Consider the following 24268-nt stretch of genomic DNA (forward strand, 5'->3'; position numbering starts at 1 on the left):
CTTGAGCGTTTCCCGACCCTTTTTTTTTTTTTTTTGGAGTTTCTGAGTTAAAATGACTACATTTCCCGGTACTCTCGCGGATCATCTGGTTTCGGCTCTCAGCGCCCCTCCAATTGCTGAAGGGTGGAAAAGTCGGAATGGACACGTGAAAATCCGAGGGCTTTGGTTTGAATGGTATTCGAGATTATGTGTACTTTTTTTTCTGATAGAAAAACATAGAAGCTCATTAGAACTTCCCCGGGGCTGGCACTTCAGCCTTATACCTTTTCCTTATATCGTTTCCACATTCACGACTGCTACCGTTTTGTAACCGTAACGATACGTGCAAACTCAAAAGTCCCTCAGGCATCGAATAAATCGGCGCTTCAAGCGATCAATTGAGCGGCCTTTCCTATTGGTGGAAGGGAGTGTCCGTCATTTCGAAGAGGGGAGGGATGCTGCGTGAAGGAAAACTCGGTTGGCTGCCCCGGGATTGGTCTCTCTCCGCGTTGCGCAGTAATATAGCGGGCGTGTGAGAGAGAAGAAGCCGGGAAGGCAGGTCTCTTCCCCCCTCCCCCTCCTTTCTCCCCGAGACGGCGGTGACTCTAAAGAGGCGGCGGCGGTTAAAGCAGCAGCGGCAGGAGGAGCAGGAGCGGGCGCGGGAGGGACGGGACGGGAAGGGAAGGGAATGGTGCGTTCGGCGGAGGCAATGGCCTTTGCTGCCCAGCCGTCTCCCCTCCGTCCTGGCCGAGGTTGTGAGGAGGACACCCGAGACCGATAGAGAATGAGGTAACGGCAGGGAGAGGAAGGGAGTCGGGCTGTGGGAAAGGGCTGAATTGGCGGGGAGAGCGCAGGGGTCAACCGGGGGAGGTGAGCGCAGGCGCTTTGAGGAGAAGGAGGACACCCAGCCCCTTCCCCAAGGCTTTGCTAGGGATCTTTCCCACCGCTGCGAGGTTGGGGGGCCGCAGACGGTTTCCCCCTTCTTCTGCCTCCAGACCCCTTCTGTGTCTCCGGGGCTGGCCGGATCGGTTTCCAGACTCGCCTTCTGTCTCGTCCTCTTTCCTCCTACTCTTTCTTCATCCCTGATCCGAGGACAGTGACCTCTATCGCGCATCGGGAGCTCTTTGCTGGTGGCAGTGATTGCTTTATATATATATCTACATCTATATGACTAGGGACGATGCGGGCGCGGGTCTCGTTGGGTGAACCTTTTTTTGACTCTTCAGTGCGGAGGGGGCGGACTAGATGGAAGGAGCGGAGCCAAAGGGTGTGCTGGAAAGACGGGCCCTGTTCTCTGTGCGTGGCTTGTGGCCAGTTCGGACAAGCGAGTGCCCTGCCTCGTCTCTGAAAGGGTGTCACCGCCTCTCTTGCGTGGCTTTATGAATCAGCTTGTTTGTACTGTATCGGTTCTGATCAACTCCCGGAAGATTATATAGTAACGCAGACAAATAACTGGATAAGCCTCCCCCGACTACAGTGCTGGATAATCCATGAACTGTTGTCCCTGGCAGCCATGGCTCATTGAGAGGAATCTCATTTACATTAGGCGCTGACATTTTCTGGCAAAACAAATACTAGTAAAAAGTCTACATCTTTGCATCTGCCTGGCCTTGCACTGTCTGGTACTGTCCCTTCGCCCCCAGCCTGTATTCAAGAAAGTTACATTTCTCTCCCCCCCCCACCACTTCCATGCATTTTGTGGCCAAATTTGATTTAGATGACAGGGTATTAAAAATGAAAAATCCCAGATAACTAGTTGAATGGTAATATCTAATGAATGAAAGGCACAGCAGACTTTATCTTGTGCTCAATATAGTTCAACAGTTAGAAGATGAAATGTCAGCGTCTATGAGGGGGTAAATAACTATGGTATGATTTAGCATAGGGATGCAGAACATCTTGTTGCCTCTAGTTTTAAGAATTATCTGTTTCTTCAGGAATCTAACTTTTCTGTTTTCTTGGAACAGACAGAAAACAGGGCATCCACTGCATTAAGAATTAAGTCAATTTCCATTGTGTGTTAAGTTATTGTTTCTTTTTTTCCCCAAAATGGTCTTCCAGGGAAGTTATCTTTTATAAAAATCTTATTTCTTATACTGTTAATTGAGTGGAAACTAGATAATGTAGCATACAGAAATTACATTGTAATGATAAGGCAAGCAAGAAGTCCTCGGTCTGCTTCAAAATGAAGTTTGAGAGGCAGGATCTGGCAACTTTCAGAAATACAAAAAGTTACAAATAGGCAATATTAAAAAAACCATTAAACTGCATATAAAGTAATAACATAGTAAAAGTAACCAGTAGGAAAGCTTAAATGTATTTCAGCTAAAGTTTCAACCAACTTGCCAGAAGGTGAAAACAAATAATTAAATGCTTTATCATATATTAAAATAAAACTGAACAATATTAAGTTTGAGGATGTATAAAAAAAACTTACAGCAAATACAAAGAGTCGCTGATAGTTTAAAAATGAAAATGGAAACAATTCTTGAATAGGGAATTCTAGATGATGCACTTGAAAGCTAAAATACTGTTAGATCTAGCAATTGTCTTAAATTTGAGTGAGTTTTATAAAGATTTATTGCAGAACATAGTTATCCTTTCTCAATCTGAAGCCCAAAGTATGTGTTGAACAAACTTTGTTCGGCTGAATCAGCATTTTTAATCTTTACTGGCTGAAATCTATGGTGCTTATAGTCTGAAATATTTACATTGCCCCAGATTAGGGCATTCTGATTTTGCCCCCTTCCATAATAGTCTGTTTAGGATTTTAAACATTGTACACTGCATTTTAAATAGGCCTTTAAATTGGATCCATGCTGCCTAGCTGGTAAAATTAGCAAAAGCTACTCCATGCACTCAGTTTTGACTATTCTATTTAATATATATCTTGCCTTTTCAACCACAGCTACTCTTCATAGTTGTTAATAGAGTATGAATACAAAATCCAGTAAATTACAAAGAAGCCAATAAGGTAAATTTAAAACAACCTCAAATACTGTAGGAAACTTTTCATAAGGGAGAGTCTGAAAATGCAGGTAGGATGATACTAAATTCAGCATTTCATATAATATGGATTTTATATATAAAACCTTACAAAACTTTTATATAGTTGGCATTTCAAATAGGGTCAAATTAAGTAAAGTTTTATGAATATCTTCCTGAATTGTGCCTGGAAATAGAAACATAGAAAATTAACAGCATAAAAAGACCTAGTGGTCCATTGAGACTGCCCTTTGAGGGTTTTTTTGTTTTTGTTTTCTTTTTAATTTATTTTAATTGTTATTTTAATTTTATTTTTTAATTGTTATCAGATTACCGTGCATTGATAATGCTGTTGTGATGTATGAGTAACTTGCTAACCAAAACTAGCCCTGATCTGATTTGAACTCCTTTCAAAAGCAGCTCCTTACAGTTCAAGGTAAAATGTGAGAGTTTGGATGAAGGTTTATTTTTTTAAAGAAATCAGTCAGGCCCTGCTTACTTATTAGTTTATGAGATAACAAAAACTTTAGGACTGATTTCTAGTCATCTTTTTCCTTTTCTGATTTATATGAATTATAAATGATGTTTTTTAAAGCATTATTAGTATTATTATGAGATTATTTTTAAAATCCTTGTAAACATACTGGGCTTCTATGAGAGAATAGTATAGAACGTACAGAAAATTAGATATAGATATAGAAAAATAAAAATTTGGGGCAGTCGTAAGGTTTTTAGTTGTGTTTTTAGCATATTTATTGGACATATTGTAAGCCTCTCGGAGTCTTCTTGGAGATGAGTGGCCTTAACAAATACAGTAAATAAAAAATAAAATAAATACTCTTTTCAAGCTAAACTTGAATTGTGACTCCTACTATACGATTTTGTTGAGAGCATATCAAAGTGTTTTTAGATTGCTTTGTTTATATTTTTCAACTTTCCAGCCTAGCTTTCAGCTCTGATGATCCCTTTCAAATACTACCAGGCTTGATTCAGCTTAGTTTGAAAGTCTTGACATAATCAATCAGTTCTGCCAACTGAGATGTTATCATGTACAGTTTTATTTTAGCTAGATCTGTGCTTGGGGAAACAGGGAAGAAAACACAAGTATGAGATATCTGCTCCTTTTCTGGGTCAAATTTGCCTTTGCCCTATTATGCTGAGCCTCCAACTGCAAAGAATACTTCCTTTTGGGCCTTGGTTCTCTGTTGCCTGCAAAAGCCAAAGTCTGTCTCCTTCCAGTTTTGCTGTTGTACAATAACTGATAATTATAGCTGAGTACCATATTTATAAGGGACGCGGTGGCTTAGTGGCTAAGACGCTGAGCTTGTCAATCGAAAGGTCGGCAGTTCAGCGGTTTGAATCCCTTGTGCTGCGTAATGGGGTGAGCTCCCATTACTTGTCCCAGCTTCTGCCAACCTAGCAGTTTGATAGCACGTAAAAATGCAAGTAGAAAAAATAGGTCCACCTTTGGTGGGAAGGTAACAGCATTCCGTGTGCTTTTGGCATTTAGCCATGCCGGCCACATGACCACGGAGATGTCTTCGGACAGCGCTGGCTCTTCAGTTTTGAAACGGAGATGAGCACCGCCCCCTAGAATCGGGAACGACTAACACATATGTGTGAGGGGAAGCTTTACCTTTTACCATACTTATGCAAAACACAACAATTCTCCTGTTACTCACAGGAAAATTAAATTTTAAAAAAAAGTAAAAGTTGGCAAAAATTTGGAGCAGTGTTCAGCTTCTTTACTTTATGAACCTTAATTGACAGTTTTAGCAAAAAGCTTCCCTTTTCTCCATGATACACATCTGTGAAATGTGCTTTTTTTTTTACATGTTAGAAGTAATATTCTAAAAAAGGAGAAGACCGGGAGAAAATCTACAAATGCATAATAATTAAATCTATCAATAATACTTCTAAGGCCATTTATTTAGTGACTGTTCAAAGTTATGATTATGTTGAAAAAAGTGACTTTTGACCGGTAGTCTCACTTATAACCATCACAGTGTCTCCATGGTCATGTGATCACAATTTGGATGCTTGACAAGGGCATATATTTATGATGGTTGCAGTGTCCCAGAGTTGCATGATTGCCATTTTCAACTTTCCCAGCCACTTAAAACAAGAAAAGTCAGTGCGGGAAGTTGGATTCACTTAAGGAGCTCATCAGAAAAGATTGTAGAATTGGGCACATATACTTGATTAAATGACTGTTTAGTGACAGAAGTTCTGGTTCCCATTGTGTTCATAAGTAGAGGACTACCTGTAGTTATTAAATAAAATTCTAGGGAATGAATGAATGAACTAATTAACATCAGTGTCATGAGAAGGTTGACTATTCTAATGGCTCTAAATATGATGCTGGTTGGATCATGGGCTCTAATAGAATCATATTTGCAAGAAGAATTTAAATAGGGATTTAAAGTTAAAAATAATCTGCAACAGGAGTGAGAACAAGTGAAGTATGAGGAAATTCAGTTCACCTAGGAGAAGGCAATATACTGTACAGTAAATCATGCCTGGAAGAAAGTAGTGAGAAACCACTTGGATATTGTTGCCAATAAAACTGTACAGTATGTACAAGGCTGTAACAATTAGATGCTAGATGATTAAATGCACCTCTGTAGTTACTGATGAAAAACATTTCCTGAAGCCACAACAGTACAGCTAGTCCTCAAGTCCACAATTAAGCCCAAAATTTATGTTGTTCTGTGAGACATTTGTTAAGTGAATTTTGCCCCATTTTACAACCTTTTTTGCCACATTTGTTAAGTGACTCACTGAAGTTGTTAATTTGGCAACTTGATTGTTACGTGGATCTGGCTTCTCCATTGACTTAGCTTGTAAGAAGGTTGCAAAAGGTGTCCCTGAGACACTGCAACTGTCATAAATATGAGTCAGTTGCCAAGTACCTGAATTTTAATCATGTGACCATGTGATACTACAACGCTCATAAATATGAAAATCATAAGTCACTTTTTCAGTGCCATTGTAACTATGAACAATCACTAAATGAACTGCTGTAAGTCAAGGACCACCTGTATTCCTTGCTTTATAAGATCATATATAGTTGGTACATGGAATGTGAGAACAGCTAGAAATTATCAAGCAAAAATGAATCATACTAGTTGGATGTTTTGAGAAAAAGTTATCTTAGGTGGGCTAGATTGGTTTGCTTTATCTCACATAGTTATGTGCTAGTTCAAACCATTTGAGTCCTAGCAATCAAAAACCAGAAGTATGTGATAACATTTTTTCCAATTAACAAAACTGATTAAAAGGCATATTCTTTTTTTACTGCAACTTGAATATACACATACATGCATATTAATACTTCATCTCATGAAAGCTTATGAATTTTAATCAAGTTTCTTACGGTAGTCCAAAAGCATGCTATCAGATTTCTTCTGATTTTCACTTGGGGCATGAAACAATGAAGAGTGACAGTGATATGTATAGATATTGTTTTTGAGTGTGCATTCATCTGTAATATAATAAATGATAGAATATCTAAAATTTAATATATTACTGATTAATAGGTATTGGCAAACATCAATGTTAAACAAACCTCTGCTTCTACTTTAGACTCAATGGAATAAATTATTGCAGAATTCTAAGATAAATTATAAGTACTAGATGCAACATAAAACAACTAGATGCAACATTAAAAAGATCCTGAGGCTGCACATGCCCTTCACCAAATTGCACACTGCCATCTTGTGATGCTTCTGAGGCTTTGCAAAAAGGCTGTGCCCACACTTCTGCATTTGCACATTGATTTCTTGTGATGGTGGGGGTGGCTGGGCTGGTGGAGTGTGTGGGGCAAGGGCAGCTTTGTGTTATGGCATAGGGATGGCTGGCCAATGCCATGATGTGGATCTTGAGGTAGTATCCTCATTGGCAGTGGTGTTAGGATGGCATTGGGGCTGATGTAGAGGCTTGATGGGACAGCAGCCAGCTGAGATTGCTAAAAGGTCCTAGGCCTCTATTTCAGTCCCAGCACGTCATATGTTGCCACCTCCACCAAGAAGTGTTGCTATGCAGGGCAACTAAAAGGCAGAGATGGGAAAAGATAGGCAGGTGATGGGAGTTAAAACACACCTCTGCCATAAGTGCAGGTGGCCTGTCAATCATCTTGAAGTTTGATCATGTGACTGGGGGACTGTAATGGTTTTAACTTATCCTTGTTGCTGGTGTTAAATAAATTCCACCAGTTGTTAGCCAAGGACCCACCCTAATCCAAGTCATTCTGGTCCCTCTTATTGGGACTAGTGAAATTTTTGCAAATCACTCCAGGTTTGCCTTTGTTCTGAGTTCACTGAAAGAAGGGGCTACCATAAGGGATATGCTCCTTATTGAAGGCAAAAATCAATTGTTGAATTATTACCCAAATTTCATGCAAAGATGTGTGATGAACTGGAAAGAAGAACAACAGCGATTTGGGAAATTCACAAAGGTCATTGCAGAGTTGGTGTGTATAAATTGGATTTCCAGACACTGTCGGGGATTTGGAATGGAATAAACTTGCTTTGACCAGTTTTGGAAGAGACTTGCTGGCAAATTGAGAAACGAGTTATTGGCAGACAAGAGTTTGGAGGAATTGTTCCAATGTTGTGTTATAATTGATGGGCAATTAGAGGAGTTGAGACATGGAGGAAAGAATAAGAGAAAGAGCTTTTATAGCCTATCTGCACTCAGTTCTCTTCTCTGTAGCCTCCTTAGACTTGGAATACCAGAGAAACCATTCAAATAGAAACCCCTGCCTGCAGCAGAAACAAACAGGAGAGACTTTGGTTTGCGTTGCTATTGTAAAGCCCTGATATACATAGCCAAGACTTACACTGCTAAAATACCAGTTGCTAAGTGCCCACCTGTGGAATTGCAGGCCATGTAGCAGGCAAATGCCTGAATTGCTTCAGAACATTATCTTCAGGAATCTTGGCAAGCTTCTATCCCAACAGCTTGGCAAGAGAGCCCTTAGACGATTAAGAAGAGCTCAGGAAATTGACAACAGACTGATACATTTTATAATCACAGATTTTATAATCTGTGTTACTCTTCATGTACTCTTAGAAATACAGCGGTGCTTAGAAAACTGAACCCATTTCAATTTTAAATATTTTTGCATAAATATGACCTAAAATGTTTAGGCCCTCACTCTTTGAGGGCTCATCCCCTGGTTATTTTAATGAGTGGATTCACTTGAAGATCATTTTATTTTCAGAAGGTCAGCTCTCTATTACTGAGTAGAGGGCCTTGTTCTGTGTGGTTATGAAAGGTAGGCTATGAAAAATCCTGCAAAAAATCCTGCCAGCATTAAGGAAAATAATGAAAATCAATATCTTTAAATAAGCTTTATGCAGTTCAGTTCATTTAGATTTTAATGATTCAGATTTTAATATTGATTTTAATTTTATTGTTTTTTATTTTATAACTTTTATTTTCAATTGCTATAAGCCACCTTAAGTGATTTATAAATAGAAACGTGGGATATTCATTTAATAAATAAATTACATCTTGAATTTCTAGCTAAAGGCTAGTTAGAGAGACTGGGAAAAATGACACTTTTGGATGAGGGGTTAGGATTGCAGAGGTGCTGAGAGCTAATGCTGTGTTGGTTGTAGGATGTTGGATGTATGTGGCTGGATGGAGGGATGCCCAGCTAAGAAAGCTAGAAGGCCAGTATTGGGAACAGGATGAAGGCTTTGGGAGTTCAGTGTGAGTTGCAATATTCAGGCGGTGATAGGCAGGGGGTATTTCAACAGGAGTCAGAGGATGGGCAATTGGCAGATAAAATTGATCCCAGTTGGATGCCAACAATGGGACAAGTCCTATGGAGATGCCTGGGCTGTAAATTTACTCAGTTAATCTGGGAACAATTTGATCCTGTTGAACCTGAGGAAATGGGCAGGGTCTTCCAGACTGTAAATACCAACACCTAGGGCCGTGGTGGCTCAGCCTGTAAGATAGCCTGTTATTAAAACACAGCTGCCTGCAATTACTGCAGGCTCGAATCCCACCAGGCCCAAGGTTGACTCAGCCTTCCATCCTTTATAAGGTAGGTAAAATGAGGACCAGATTGTTGAGGGGGCAATAAGTTGACTTTGTAAATATACAAATAGAATGAGACTATTGCCTTACACACTGTAAGCCGCCCTGAGTCTTCGGAGAAGGGCGGGATATAAATGTAAATTAAAAAAAAACAACACCTAGGAATTAGATTCATGCTCTTCATGCTGTCAAGGCTGTCCTCAGAAATGACATGTGTATAGGTCTGAGTGATGGTGAATTTTTCATTGTTGGGAGGGATGTTCGCAGTTCCCTTTAAGAGGGTGCTGGTGAGCCCTCTCCTCAAGTCTTTGCCAGACCCTATGGGACAATTTTTAGGGAAAATGATGGCACTACAATTCCAGAAGAGCCTGGATGAAATAGATTATCTGGATCCTTTCCAGTTGGGCTTCAGGCCCTGATATGGGACAGAAACAGCATTGGTCATATTTTTAGATGATCTCTGGTCAAAGTGGGATGGGCTAGTGATCTCTCAGTGGTTTCCAGTACTATGACCATGGTATCTTTTTGGCCTGACTCAGGGGGTTGGGGGTGGGGCACAATTTTGTGCAGGCTCATCTCCTTCCTTTGAGGCTTGTCCCAGTCGCTGTTGATAGGAAGTGAGAGGTCCAGTTCATAGACCCTTTTTTGTAGAGTCCTTCAGGGCTTGTTGATGTGTCACTCCTTTTTAACATTTATGTGAAACTGTTGGGTGAGATCATCCATCAGCACAGGATGAGGTATCATGAGCATACCGTATCTCTGTCCCAGTGAATGAAATAATGCTGTGATGTCTTTTCGCAATGCCTGGAGGCTGTGGGTGTCTTGATGGGGATCAACAGGCTTCAGCTGAACCCTGGTAATACAGAATGGCTGTGGATGTGAGGTTCCTTTGTATATGGTCTTGGATAAAGTAGCATTGCACTAGGCAGACCTAATGCATAACCTGCGGATTCTCTTGGACTCCTGTCTTCCGCTTGTGGCTAGGAGGGCTTTTGCTCAATTACTTTTAAAGCTCTACTTGGCATGAAGTTAGGTTACCACCCTAAAAGAGCTCCTGCCACCTTTTAATTTTATAATTAATTTTATCTTCGTTTTTATTTGGCTCCTGTTTTGGTGAACTTTGATGTAAATTGTGTGTTCATATAATTTTTTGTGTTTTTATTTGTATATCTATAAACCACTCAGTGTTATTCTGAGAATAAGATGAATAGTATCTAAATTTGATAATAAATGAATATTGTTCATCTTATGTAGAATGGATTTATAAAACAAAGATGTTCTGATAGGATTACATTTGTAATTATTGTATGGTATAATGTACATTGCATTAGATTCCTGAAAATGGCTTTGAAGAGATTTCTTGGCAATCACAATTTCTCAAGAGGGTTTTCGTTTTTTGGAGATTTTTCTAAAATTTTACATTTTGCATCAGCATTGTTTATCCAATCACTTAATCATAGGTGGATTACCAGTGATAAGGGAATTTTTATTAACTTTGTGGTATCATTGCAAATTCCCTTATTATTGAACTTGAGTCAAGGGATTTCTACCAAGCTCCCAACTGTAATGTAACTTTCTTAATTTCTTAATCACTTTTGGAAATTGTTTCTTAACTGCTTTTTAACAGCTAGGAACCTTTGGACCAATATTTTTTATAGCACCAAGTGAGTTTCCTTCAATTCTTAGCAAAATAAACTTTAAATACAAATTTTAAGGACTATATTTTTTTAATAAACAGCAGAAGGTGATTAGATAGATTTAGAGTAAGATTTTGAAATTGTAAGAATCCTTCTTATGGGAAAATGCTGTTGTTTTGAATTCTTAAAACAAAACATGATGTGATGGGCCTTTGAAGCTTGAACACGAGGTAAACAGAAGGAAAGGCTCTTTTAAGAAGCAACAAAGAAAAATGAAAAGAAACTACGTTCTAGGACATTGTTTGAATGGATTAAAGATCAAGATTGTTAAAAGGAGGAAGTATAAAGTTGATTTATTTTACCAAGATTAAAATAGATAAGTTGTTATCTCTGGTAACCTTTAGTAAGTTTTGCTGACCAGTATTGATCAATGAGTATTTGTTCATGGATAAAACATGAGGTATGGGAAGTAGATATTGTTTGTTGTATTTTAAGAGAAGGTGATCAGTTACTAACATTGTTTATGTGTTCGTATAAGAGGGAAGGTATTTGCTTTTTCTTGTTGTATTTGTTTTTATTTTCCTTTCATTTTTTTCTTTTATTTTCTGCACTTTGTATTTTTTATTTTTATCCTTTTGTATTTTTAGTTTGTATTAGTGTAGTTTTTACATGTCTAGTTGTTACATTTAATAAACTTGTTGTAAAACAAAGTATATGCCTATATTAGCAAATAAAAACATGAAAGAGTGCTTGAAAGAAAAAAAGAATCCCCTCATTCTCCTCTTTTGTTTGTTTTTAGAATGTCTGCTTTGAAATTTGAAACCCTGAAAATCTTAAAGGTACTGTAGTAGGAGTATATCGGATAGAGATTACTGTATGCCTTATATTTTATAAATTTGCTAGAAACTTCTTTTCATAATCTTATTTCATTAACATGAAATGTTGGCATCCTGCCTACTTATTTTGTAAAAATAGATATTTATAGCATTAAATTATTTATTGTAAAGTTAATGTTACAGGATTTTGCATTTTAATTCCTGTATTCTGTAATTCTCTTTACTTTGTTTTATCAACATGAATTTTTATTTTTATTTCTATTTTAGCACAATTATTATATTAGCTCTATGCTAATCTATGACTAAAATAACATTGGAAAAAATTAAAGTTTCCAGGCTACTTGTTTTGAAAGAAATTGAAAAATGTAGATGGATCAATACTAATTACAGTATATTTAAAATATTGCCTTGTTTTTGCAAATTAATATAAGATTGATTTATAAACTATCAATTCTTTTAATCTAAAATGTGATTTAATATTGAAAAAATAATTATACATATATCAGATATCCTTGGTGTCAGGTTTGACAATGAGACCCTAATTCCCTAAGATTTATTTATTTTTATCTTACCTTTATTATTTTTATAAATAAGTCAAGGCAGCAAACATATCCTCCTATTTTCCCCCAAAAAACAACCCTGTGAGTTGGATTGGGCTGAGAGAGAGTGACCGGCCCAAAGTCACAACTGGCTTTCATGGCTGGCAGCTATGTATATTCCTAACGTTTAGAAGTTGATCATGAACCAATAGTGTACCGTGGTCCAAAAATGGACATTATAAACTAGAATAAGATCAGAAGAGAGCTATTAAGTTGATGAGGAGCTTCAGTGAGAATTAGTCTGCTTAAGCACTGTAGAACTCCATGCATGCTGATGTGCAGTTATATAAAATTAAATATTATCATTCTAATTAAACAAGCATCATTTTTTAAATTTATAGCATTTGTTTTTCTATCACATTATCTTTGCTTATCATAATCTAGAATACTAAGACAACATTTGTTAAAATAATCAACTATGTAAATTCTTTAGAATAAACTTGTAACAATATTTGTGATAGACTTAATGCTGTTAAGAAAAAGATAATGGAATCCTTCCTTCCCTCCCTCCCTCCTTCCTTCCTGTATTTATGTCTCTAATTTTCATATTTTTAATAATTCCAAATTGTTTTTATACGTGCATTTATTTCAGACATCTATTAGCTACTTAAAGTAGCTGAATCATGGCTCAGTTTCCAGCACCTTTTGGAGGTAAGCATTAAAATATTTTTGTGACATTTCTTTTTAAGGGAGAAAACAACTTCATTTGTGTTAGAAAAAGTACTCTAATTTGCAGAGCCAAAAGTCTTGTATCTCATTCTTCAGAATAATTGTAGAAGTTAGCAAAACACCTTAAAGAAGGGACATCAGGATGGCTGGAGATAAAAGCAGCCTGAACAAGAGCTAGAGAAATAATTTTGAAGTCCAAAGATTTAACATATCGGATGGCATTGGTGAAGGGGGCTATGCCATCATAACATGATTCATAATAGTGATAGAATATTTTTTCTACTGTCTCTGATTTTTAAAATGCAGAGGCATTTGATCAGAAATACAATCATGGCTGATTTCTACTGGTCACCTGCCAATTTCAACTCCAATTCTTCAGCCTGTACTTATGTTACTCTTTAGGTTATTATAGTAAATATTGTTTTTTTGCTTAATTAGTGAGCTTTGCTTCCTTCAACCTGAGGCGGAAGGCATTGTGTAAAACTCTTTTAATTTGTGGCTTTTAAAAAGAAGTTTGACAATGTTTAAATTCTCCATAGCTCCTTAAGAAGGTATACCATTCTTTATAATACTTGTTTTTTCCTATTTCAATTTCTTTGTTTGAATTAGGTAGCCTGGACATTTGGGCCATAACTGTGGAAGAGAGAGCAAAGCATGATCAACAATTCCACAGTCTGAAACCAATATCTGGATTTATCACTGGTAATGCCATAATCATTCTGTTTGATTAAGATCATCCATAGTATCATGTAACACGTTTTCCAAAGGTGCTTTTTCAGGAGGCAACTGGTTTTTTCTTTGAAGACATTTCGCTTCTCATCCAAAAAGCTTCTTCAGCTCTGACAGGATAGTGGGGAATGGAAGGATTTATATTCCTTGCAGACAACTAATAATTTGCATTCTTTTAGAGCTAGGGTGTTAAACTCAAGGCCTGGGGGCCTATTCCGGCCTGGGGGGTGCTTAGATCTGGCCCTGGGGCTGCCCTGGAAACAGCAAAGGACTGGCCCGCAGTGCCTCTGCCAGCAAAAGCAGAGCTTGAGAGGGCCAAGGGCTGCCCTCTTAAGCTTTGTTTTCGCTGGCAGAGGGTTTCAGGAAGCCTTTGCAGCTGAAAACAGAGCTCGGGAACCCGTTTTCACTGGCAGAGCACTCGGGCCACCACAGGTGCCACAACATGAGTGACATTGAGCTGGTCACAGCCACCCTAGTTACATCCAACCTCTTCCCCCCCATCAGAGCCTGATGCGCCCCTCAATGAAATTGAGCTTGACACCCCTGTTTTAGAGGGTTGTTGAAGCACTTGGAGGTTTATCTGTGTCCTTATGGTCACCTGAGTGAAAATCCATTCCTATTCCCACACCATTCAAAGGGTGTTCATCCCAAATTGTATAGCTGAAGGTTAACCGTGACAACCGTGACCTGGATGACCAAGAATCTCTCAGACATGTTTCCCTAAAGCCTCTTTCCAACAGTCAAACTGGTAGTGTTGCAAAAATTCACTATTATAGTAATGTAGAAATCAATGTATTCATACCTACAAGGTAATTAATGTTCCACTCAAAATATTTTCTCAGAGGTATAATTTTAAAAGAATCACTAAAATGTTAGAATTCTAAATTGATTGCTACTTTTTGATGTCTTGCCTATCTCCTTCCCCACAACAACCTATATCACTGAGTTCAGCAAAGGAACAATAGCAATAAATTCAATTCACTACTGCTAGTGAACTGCATAAGAACAACAGATACATTTCTCTATGATTGTCTTGAGGCTTCTTTCAAATCCTGTTTTCACAATGCATATAATGTAGCTTGAAAGTTCAACAGCATAACAACCCTATCTTTAATGCATAGGTATAATCCATAATTTTCCATTTGATAATCTATCTAAAATAGAAAGCAAAACACAAGGACAACCCTCTCCAAAATACAGAATGAGACAATATATTATATCATAGAATTTAAAAATAGCAAAAAGCTTACTTATTGGCAAACATCAGTATATTGTTAATTGACTGTCCTTTCTTCTATTGATATGTAGATGATAGCAACAGCAATGGAACCTTGCAGTTTTTTATTAATTACTGCACTCTCTAAATCTGCATGGTTTGAGACTTTATTTTAAAAAATCTTATAAGATGACAGAATGATTGAACTATATGAAATAAAAGCCCCAGGTGACCTAGGCAGCAAATTTAACATAAATAAAAATAACTAAATTTTAGAACAAAATATTTGGAACATGAGAGATTTTGTTCTAAATTTGAAGGATTTGAAATATGTTTAAAGTTTTAGTATCCCTATATCAGAGACTCTAATATTCACTCTATAAGTGAGATGGGCAGTCTCTAAATTTGATGAATATAATAAATTCAGGGCTGTTCATGACAATACAAATTAAAATCTAAAACAATAGCAACAAACAACTCAGAACAGAAATAAAATGTCACAATATTCTACAATTTGACAAAAAATTGGCAGTATTATACAGTACATTGAAAGTGGCCCGCAAAAAGAAGATTTTTAACAATGTCCAGAAAACTGTTATCAAAAATATGAGACACCTCCATTAGAAGAAATTCCAAGCTTAGATACAGTCATTGAAAATGCTAATTCCCTAGTCCCAATATTGTAGTTCTGTTTTTGTTAGTTACATGGAATCTTTATATGCATGATGCTTATAAATATCTGATGTTAGGGAGAAATAGAGATATGTAATAATCCAAGACTATTTAGGAGTTTTCAAAACTTATGGAGGATCTAGATCTGAGCCAGCAGGAATGTTTTGGCTCTGGTTTTAGACCAACTATAGACTTCATGAATACCTTTTTATGATGCTCTTAGTAACTGCTACTTAACTTACTAAAAATGATTCTTAAAAATTATTTTTAGTTCATTTGATTATCTCTAGAACTATTCAGTCTCCTCCCAAAACCCACCCACTGGGAGAGGGGAAAAATGGGTAAAGCTGTTCCAGAATGAACATGGAACACATTATTTAATGGTAGAAGAAATAATACTGACCTATCACAATAACTGTTGTAAGAATTACTGACTTCAACGGATAATTTGAACTGCAGGAAAAACAATTGTTACCAACTTGCCTTTGATTGAGGACCTGTATATTGCACGAGTCAAAAAGAGAGCTGTAAAAATATCTACAGACCCCTCACATCCTGGACATAAATTGTTTCAACTTTACCCTCAAAATGATGCTAGAAGGCACTGCACACCAGAACAACTAGACACAAGAACAGTTTTTTCCTGAACGCCATCACTCTGTTAAACAACTAATTCCCACAACACTGTCAAACTATTTACTAAGACTGTATTACTATTATTCTTCTCATCTTTCCTCCCACTTATGACAAAAACGTGTTGCTTGTATCTTTACAATTTTTTATTGTTTTATTTAGTTTCCTAGTATGATTTGATTGCTTATTTACTATCCTATGATTATCACTAAGTATTATATCTTATGATTCTTGATGAATATATTTTTTTATGTACACTGAGAGCATATGCACCAAAAACAAATTCCTTGGGTGTCCAATCACACTTGGCCAATAAAGAATTCTATTCTATTCTATCTATATGATAAAAGAATTAATTATTTACTGTGGGGAAGGGAACTTTTGTTGCTCCAAGTTCCTTTGAAATTATACTTAGATGCTTTAACTAGCCGGGCAGATGATAGAGAATTTGTGAATATACTATAGTTCAATAGCATTAGACACCACAGGTTCCTTACCACTACTTTTTATTGCTATCCGTACAAGTTTACATTTGAAATAATACATTCCTTCTTGGCAGGTGATCAAGCCAGGAATTTTTTTTTCCAGTCTGGTTTACCTCAACCAATTTTAGCACAGATATGGTAAGTTTGATATTTAATCGTTTTTGCAGCATAATACTTAAAATACGGTGATACAGTGACATTCTGTTTTAAAATTTCACCTAGAAACCAGGACACTGTGAATTCTAGTCCCGCTTTAGGCATGAAAGCCACTGGTGACTTTGGGCCAATCACTCTTTGTTAGCCCAAACCACCTCACAGGGGGAATGTTATGGGGAATATAGGAGGAGAAAGGAGTACTTTGTATGTTTTTCACCTTGAAAGTAATGATGTAATAATGCAATCAACATGAGATAAAAATATTAAATAAAACAAATAAAATCAATTTTATCTATGATATACTATGAAATACAAAGGCTGTAAACTTGAAGTCAAAAATATATCCTGGAAGAGAATTGACCAACCGCACTCAACCTAGTCCTCAATGGAACTACATCCACATGGAGGGAAGTATGCAGTGGAGTACCCCAAGGCTGTGTTTTAGGCCCAGTACTCTTCAACATCTTCTTTTTTTTTTAATTTTTATTGTTTTATTTAGTTTCCTAGTATGATTTGATTGCTTATTTACTATCCTATGATTATCACTAAGTATTATATCTTATGATTCTTGATGAATATATTTTTTTATGTACACTGAGAGCATATGCACCAAAAACAAATTCCTTGGGTGTCCAATCACACTTGGCCAATAAAGAATTCTATTCTATTCTATCTATATGATAAAAGAATTAATTATTTACTGTGGGGAAGGGAACTTTTGTTGCTCCAAGTTCCTTTGAAATTATACTTAGATGCTTTAACTAGCCGGGCAGATGATAGAGAATTTGTGAATATACTATAGTTCAATAGCATTAGACACCACAGGTTCCTTACCACTACTTTTTATTGCTATCCGTACAACTTTACATTTGAAATAATACATTCCTTCTTGGCAGGTGATCAAGCCAGGAATTTTTTTTTCCAGTCTGGTTTACCTCAACCAATTTTAGCACAGATATGGTAAGTTTGATATTTAATCGTTTTTGCAGCATAATACTTAAAATACGGTGATACAGTGACATTCTGTTTTAAAATTTCACCTAGAAACCAGGACACTGTGAATTCTAGTCCCGCTTTAGGCATGAAAGCCACTGGTGACTTTGGGCCAATCACTCTTTGTTAGCCCAAACCACCTCACAGGGGGAATGTTATGGGGAATATAGGAGGAGAAAGGAGTACTTTGTATGTTTTTCACCTTGAAAGTAATGATGTAATAATGCAATCAACATGAGATAAAAATATTAAATAAAACAAATAAAATCAATTTTATCTATGATATACTATGAAATACAAAGGCTGTAAACTTGAAGTCAAAAATATATCCTGGAAGAGAATTGACCAACCGCACTCAACCTAGTCCTCAATGGAACTACATCCACATGGAGGGAAGTATGCAGTGGAGTACCCCAAGGCTGTGTTTTAGGCCCAGTACTCTTCAACATCTTCTTTTTTTTTTTTTATTACTTTTTTGCAACAAACAAACAAAAAAAGAAAGTACATTATTACACCCTTGTGCTATACATAAAAAAAAGGAAGATTTGGGTCTTCGGATATATCCTCACAATCGCCAAAATCCACGTTCTCGAGGTACAGGTACCGAAGCGTCCAATGTTCCAAGCGCAAAGTCCACAAAAGGTTTCCAGGTCTTCCAGAAAATATCTTTTTTATACACACCACTTCTAATTTTAATATCACATGTCATTTTATCATTTAAAGCTAATTTCCACATTTCAGAATTCCACTCTTCTATTCTAAAAATCACATCTAGTTTCCAATATCTAGCTATTATAATTCTACCTATTATAATCATAATTCTAATCAATTCTTTTTCATATTTTGTTAATTCTATTTCCTTAATTACCAACAATAATATAGTTTCCACTCTCAATGTTATTACTTTCCCCATCATTTCAAATATCATTTTCTCCAATTGTTGCCAAAACTTTTTAACCTTATCACATTTATACCACATATGTTCATAAGTCCCCAATTCCATCTCACATCTCCAACATTTTTTACTAATTTTTTTATCCATTTGTGACAATCTTACTGGAGTCAAATACCATTTCCAAACAACTTTATAATTGTGCTCTTTAATCCTTATAGATAAAGTTCTCATAATTCTACTATTCCAATTCACATTCCAATCTGACTCTGGTATTTCAATATTAAGATCTTTTTCCCAATTTGTCCTCATCACTCTTTGTAATTTTTCATCAGAATTTATAATCTTATAAACCCTACTAACGAGTCCCTTTAGCCCAATTTCATCTTTCATAATCCGAGATACTAAATATTCAAATTCAGTTTCACATCTATTTATCGAATAATTTTCCCTTAGTTTTTTTGTCCATTTTTTTATCTGTATTTTTTCAAACCAACTTAACCCTAATTTTTCAATAATTTCTTTATTCCTCCTTTCATTTTCCATAACTTTTATCCAATCTCTAATAATTTCTATATTTTCCTCTTTAATCACTTCATTACGTTTTATATTATTTTTAATTGGCCAAATTCCAATTGTCTCCCCCAAAAAGATTATATCCGGAATTAGAATTTTAACAAATTTATTCCACATTTTACTTAATCCCTTTAACCAATAACTTCTACTTACACATTACTCTTCAACATCTTCATCAGTGACTTGGACAAGGGGATAGATGGGGAACTCATCAAATTTGCAGATGACACCAAGCTGGCAGGAATAGCCAACACTCCAGAAGATAGGCTCAAGTTACAGAAGAATCTTGACAGACTTGAACATTGGGCGCTATCTAACAAAATGAAATTCAACAGTGAAAAAAGTAAGGTTCTACATTTAGGCAAAAAAAGCAAAATGCACAGGTACTGTATATGTGATACCTTCCTCAATAGTAGTACCTGTGAGAGGGATCTTGGAGTCCTAGTGGACAACCATTTAGATATGAGCCAGCAGTTCTGGGCTGCATAAACAGGGATAGAATCAAGATCATGTGAAGTGTTAATACCACTTTATAATGCCTTGATAAGGCCATCCTTGAAATACTGCATTCAGTTTTGGTCGCCACGATGTAAAAAAGATGCTGAGACTCTAGAAGGAGTGCAGAGAAGAGCAACAGAGAAGTGCAGAGAAGGGCGAGGTCATCAGTGGCTTTGGGGTGAGCTATCATCTGTACGCTGATGATACTCAGCTGTACTTTTCCACCCCAGGCCACCCCAGCGAAGCTGTCGAAGTGCTGTCCCGTTGTCTGGAGGCCGTACGGGTCTGGATGGGGAGAAACAGACTCAGACTCAATCCATCCAAGACGGAGTGGCTGTGGATGCCGGCATCTCGGTACAGTCAGCTGCAACCGCAGCTGACTGTTGGGGGCGAGTCATTGGCCCCGACGGAAGGGGTGCGCAACTTGGGCGTTCTCCTGGATGGACGGCTGTCGTTTGAAGACCATGTGGCGGCCGTCTCCAGGAGAGCTTTTTACCAGGTCCGCCTGGTTCGCCAGTTGCGCCCCTTTCTGGACCAGGATGCCTTATGCACGGTCACTCATGCTCTCGTCACTTCTTGCCTGGATTATTGCAATGCTCTCTACATGGGGCTACCCCTGAAGTGCACTCGGAGACTTCAGCTAGTCCAGAATGCAGCTGCACGGGTGATTGAGGGAGCCCCACGTTGCTCCCGGGTAACACCACTCCTGCGCAGTCTGCACTGGCTACCTGTGGTCTTTCGGGTGCGCTTCAAGGTTTTGGTTACCACCTTTAAAGCGCTCCATGGCTTAGGGCCCGGGTACTTACGGGACCGCCTGCTGTTACCCTATGCCTCCCATCGACCCGTACGCTCCCACAGAGAGGGTCTCCTCAGGGTGCCGTCCGCCAAGCAATGCCGGCTGGCGGCCCCCAGGGGAAGGGCCTTCTCTGTTGGAGCACCTACTCTCTGGAACGACCTTCCCCCCGGTTTGCGCCAAATATCTGACCTTCGGACCTTTCGCCGGGAATTAAAAACTCACTTATTTATTCAAGCGGGACTGGACTGATTTTTTAGACTTTTTAAATTTCTAAATTTTAATTTTAAATTTTTAAATCTTCTGTAATTTTATATGGGGTATTTTAGGTTTGTCAATTTGACGGTTTTAATTCGGCCACCATTGAATAAGTTTTTTAAATTGATTTTTAACTTTGTATATTTATTGCTTTTTATCTTGGCTGTAAAATAAATAAATAAATAAATAAATAAATAAATAAATAAATAAACAAACAAACAAACAAACAAACAAACAAACAAACAAACAAAGTTGATTAGGGGACTGGAGGCTAAAACATATGAAGAACGGTTGCAGGAACTGGGTATGTCTAGTTTAATAAAAAGAAGGACTAGGGGAGACATATAGCTGTGTTCCAATATCTCAGGGGTTGCCACAAAGAAGAGGGAGTTGGACTGTTCTCCAAAGCACCTGAGGGTAGAACAAGAAGCAGTGGGTGGAAACTAATCAAGGAAAGAAGCAACTTAGAACTAAGGAGAGATTTCCTGACAGTTAGAACAATTAGTAAGTGGAACAACTTGCCTGCAGAAGTTGTAAATGCTCCAACACTGGAAATTTTAAAAAAAATGTTGGATAACCCATCTGTCTGAGATGGTGTAGGGTTTCCTGCCTGGGCAGGGGGTTCCTGCCTCCAAGGTCCCTTCCAACTCTGTTGTTATTATTATTATTATATGAAGTGAAGTTACGGATAGATGGGCTTAATTTGAAGGAGGCATTTCCTTTATAGCATGGATTCTTACTTTATTTACTTTATTGTCATTACACCTCGTACAATGAAATTAAATGCCATCCTCAGTGTACATTATAACTATAAACATAAAACACAAACACATATCCTTCACATTCTATACAATTGAATTGAAAACCTGATATTGCATTAATATTAATATTGTATTAATATTAGAACCGTACTTTTGATAAAATATGTTTTTGTGGGAAATCTTTTCTTTTCTAAAGAATTAGGGGAGATATAAAATGTCAATCTAGTATATTAGCAACAATCTAGCTAGCTTCTTTCATTAGACATCTGAATTATTTTCAGAATAAACATAAATATAAATAATGTTTGATTCTATGATGAAATAAATTTAGCTGATAGAATGAGTTTTCTCATTGTTTAGAGAGAATAATTAGATACTGAAATAATAAGATGTTACTTAATAGCTTGTGGGTTAGAATGTTTATATGATTATATATAATGCATATTCTAATTTGTTTTTTAAAAATCACTAAGAAGATTTAAGAATTCTTTGTTATATAAGCATTTATTTTCAGCCTGTGTACTCTGATATATTTTTATGTAAATGTTGATAATATGGGAAGATAAAAACAATGTATTGTAATAATTTTTGTTTGCATCTTACAATATTTTGGAATATGTAACTGGATGTTTAAATTTTTTTGAACATTGAAAAAAGTGGTAAAATTCTAGTCTTTTAAACGTAATCTCTAGTAACTAAATCAATTTATTATAAAGGTTAATATTTATAATGAAACGAAGCTCAAATGGTTTTTGAAATAGTAACTAAATTTAAATAGCTGTACTGTTCCAACATATTTTCTGAAAATTATGTTCTTTAGGATTTTAGTTTTGATTAACTTGATCAGTTTGATTAGTCTTGGTACTATAACTAATAGAGATGAAATAGAGAATTAGATGATGAAAATACTATGTAGTATTTTGTAGATAGATATTTCAACTTCATTTTTATCAATTTTGATAAAACACTATATAACATATGCAATGTTAATATTTCGAGTGTAGAATTAGGCATTTACCTTTAGGCAATAGCTAAATTTTTTATTATGTGTTACTGTGTTCAGTTATTGTTATTGGATTAGCTGTGGCTGCTGCTTTTGTATACAACTTTGTTACCTTAAAAATTGATAGAGAGAGGGAAAGGGAAAATATTAGTAGACAGTTCATACTTTTCCTTTTGTAAGCACAATCTTAGCATTTCTGTGAAATTGATAACATTTTCCTATGCGAAAGAGATAAATATTTTAGCACTGTCAGAGTAATTATTTCCATACTTCCTGTCACAGCCACAGTCCAGTTCAACATTGAGAATATTTTGAGCATATAAGGTGATAAAACAGACTTCCTTTAAAGTTGCTTATTGTGTGTGGCTTAATAATATAGGGGTCCTCTTAAAAAGAAAGCACAGTTTTAACTATTTTCATCCCCTCTTTTGCAATGAAATTTAAAGTTTGATAACCCTGCCTTGTGGCTCTGATTCAGTTCTTGTTAGTTTCAAGTTGAAGCAGAGAAAGTATTATCATTTTAAATGATTTCATTCTGTATCAGTAATATGCCAAGTGATATTGATTTTAGTGCTAACTAAGCAGTTTTAAAACACATTGATTTTACATTAATTCATTAAGATTAATTTTAGATTTAATTTTGGTTCAGTGCTTGGTAAAAGAATTTGTAGTATGTCTGTCTAATAAGAAAACCATCACCAACTGCTTACTGTTGGTCACTAACTGGCAAAAACGTTAAAAACAGGAGTAATGTATGAAAAAAATGCAAGAAAATAATTGGCTCTGTCCTGTATCACATTAGCGTAAATAGTGTGTTACAATTTATTTGAAACAATTTCATTTAGTTAATCTTGAAAATCTCTAGTATTTACTTTCTTAACATTCAAAGTGCATAGTAATATTAAGTCCTAAACAGTACAAATAGATTATATCATATTTGGTCCCTAGTAGTTGATTCTAGACTGCTGTCATGAAAGAAGAGAGATGGACCTACTCATAAATGGCTTATCATAGGTATGTAGATATTTTCAACAAAATAAATATATACCATATATCTTTTCCAACCTGTATCAATTAAGCATATAAATAAAATAATCCATAAAATCACAACTTTCCTAAATATTCCTAAATAAAAATAATACCAATGCAGTTCTTGAGAACAAAGACCTCAGTGAAAAAAGGTAAGACAAGTTAAGCTTTTAGATCTTAATACATGCTAAGAAGAGAGTGGTCTGAATTTTGAAGGAAAAGTTGTGCCATAGAATAGTTGGTGGTACTGTATTAAATTCCAACTAAGCCTCCAGCTGCATTTGCAGAAAAAAAATCAGGGCTCCCAGTTCCTAGCACAAGGGAACCAATAGGCATGTCCCATTTAAGACATGCACTTTAAATTGAACAAATCTGGAAATCTATATGTTACAAATGCATTTTTGCCAGAACAGGTATTGCTTCTGCTAGGAGGAGCAGACTAATAGCAAATTTCCCACAAGTCTGCTATTACATTCTGGTCCTATTGCAGTTTCTGGGTTTTCCTCAGTTCCTGGGAGTCCCTCATAGAATCAGGAGGTAATTGCTATACAAGTAAGTGGCCAGATCATACTTTCAGAAAAGGATATTGATAGTACATTATTTGCAGCAGGAAGTGACTGCTCCTTATCACTGTACTGATTAGAGCAGTCAAGTATAGGACAAAATCCCACAAAGTACACACCTAACTCTCCAAAAGAAAGACACTCGACTGATAAAGGTAGTTCTTGACTTACAACTATTCGATTTGTGACCATTGGAAGTTACAGCGGCATTGTAAAAAGTGATTTATGACCAGTTTTTACATTCATGGCCATTGC

At 36.6% G+C, this 24268-nt stretch overlaps 1 protein-coding gene across 11 annotated transcripts in view; it reads left to right on the forward strand.

Moving 5' to 3' along the window:
* Positions 1-154: 154 nt before the first annotated feature.
* Positions 155-24268, forward strand: part of ITSN1 (intersectin 1) — a 104271-nt gene continuing 80157 nt past the window's right edge. For 3 of the 11 annotated variants that reach the window (XR_009155564.1, XM_058186899.1, XM_058186900.1), the window contains exons 1-5: positions 514-768; positions 11452-11491; positions 12680-12738; positions 13366-13458; positions 16566-16629. Coding sequence is in view for 9 of the 11 variants with exons in the window: in XM_058186899.1 (XP_058042882.1) it covers positions 12711-12738; positions 13366-13458; positions 16566-16629 (185 nt within the window). In the remaining 2 variants the exon portion in view is untranslated. Of the gene's footprint in view, positions 175-511; positions 769-11451; positions 11492-12679; positions 12739-13365; positions 13459-16565; positions 16630-17548; positions 17608-23369; positions 23436-24268 lie in introns of those variants that run through there. The other 8 variants (XM_058186892.1, XM_058186896.1, XM_058186893.1 and 5 more) reach the window with 7 other exon arrangements.

Source organism: Ahaetulla prasina, chromosome 5 (assembly GCF_028640845.1).
Source record: "Ahaetulla prasina isolate Xishuangbanna chromosome 5, ASM2864084v1, whole genome shotgun sequence".
Lineage (NCBI taxonomy): Eukaryota > Metazoa > Chordata > Lepidosauria > Squamata > Colubridae > Ahaetulla > Ahaetulla prasina.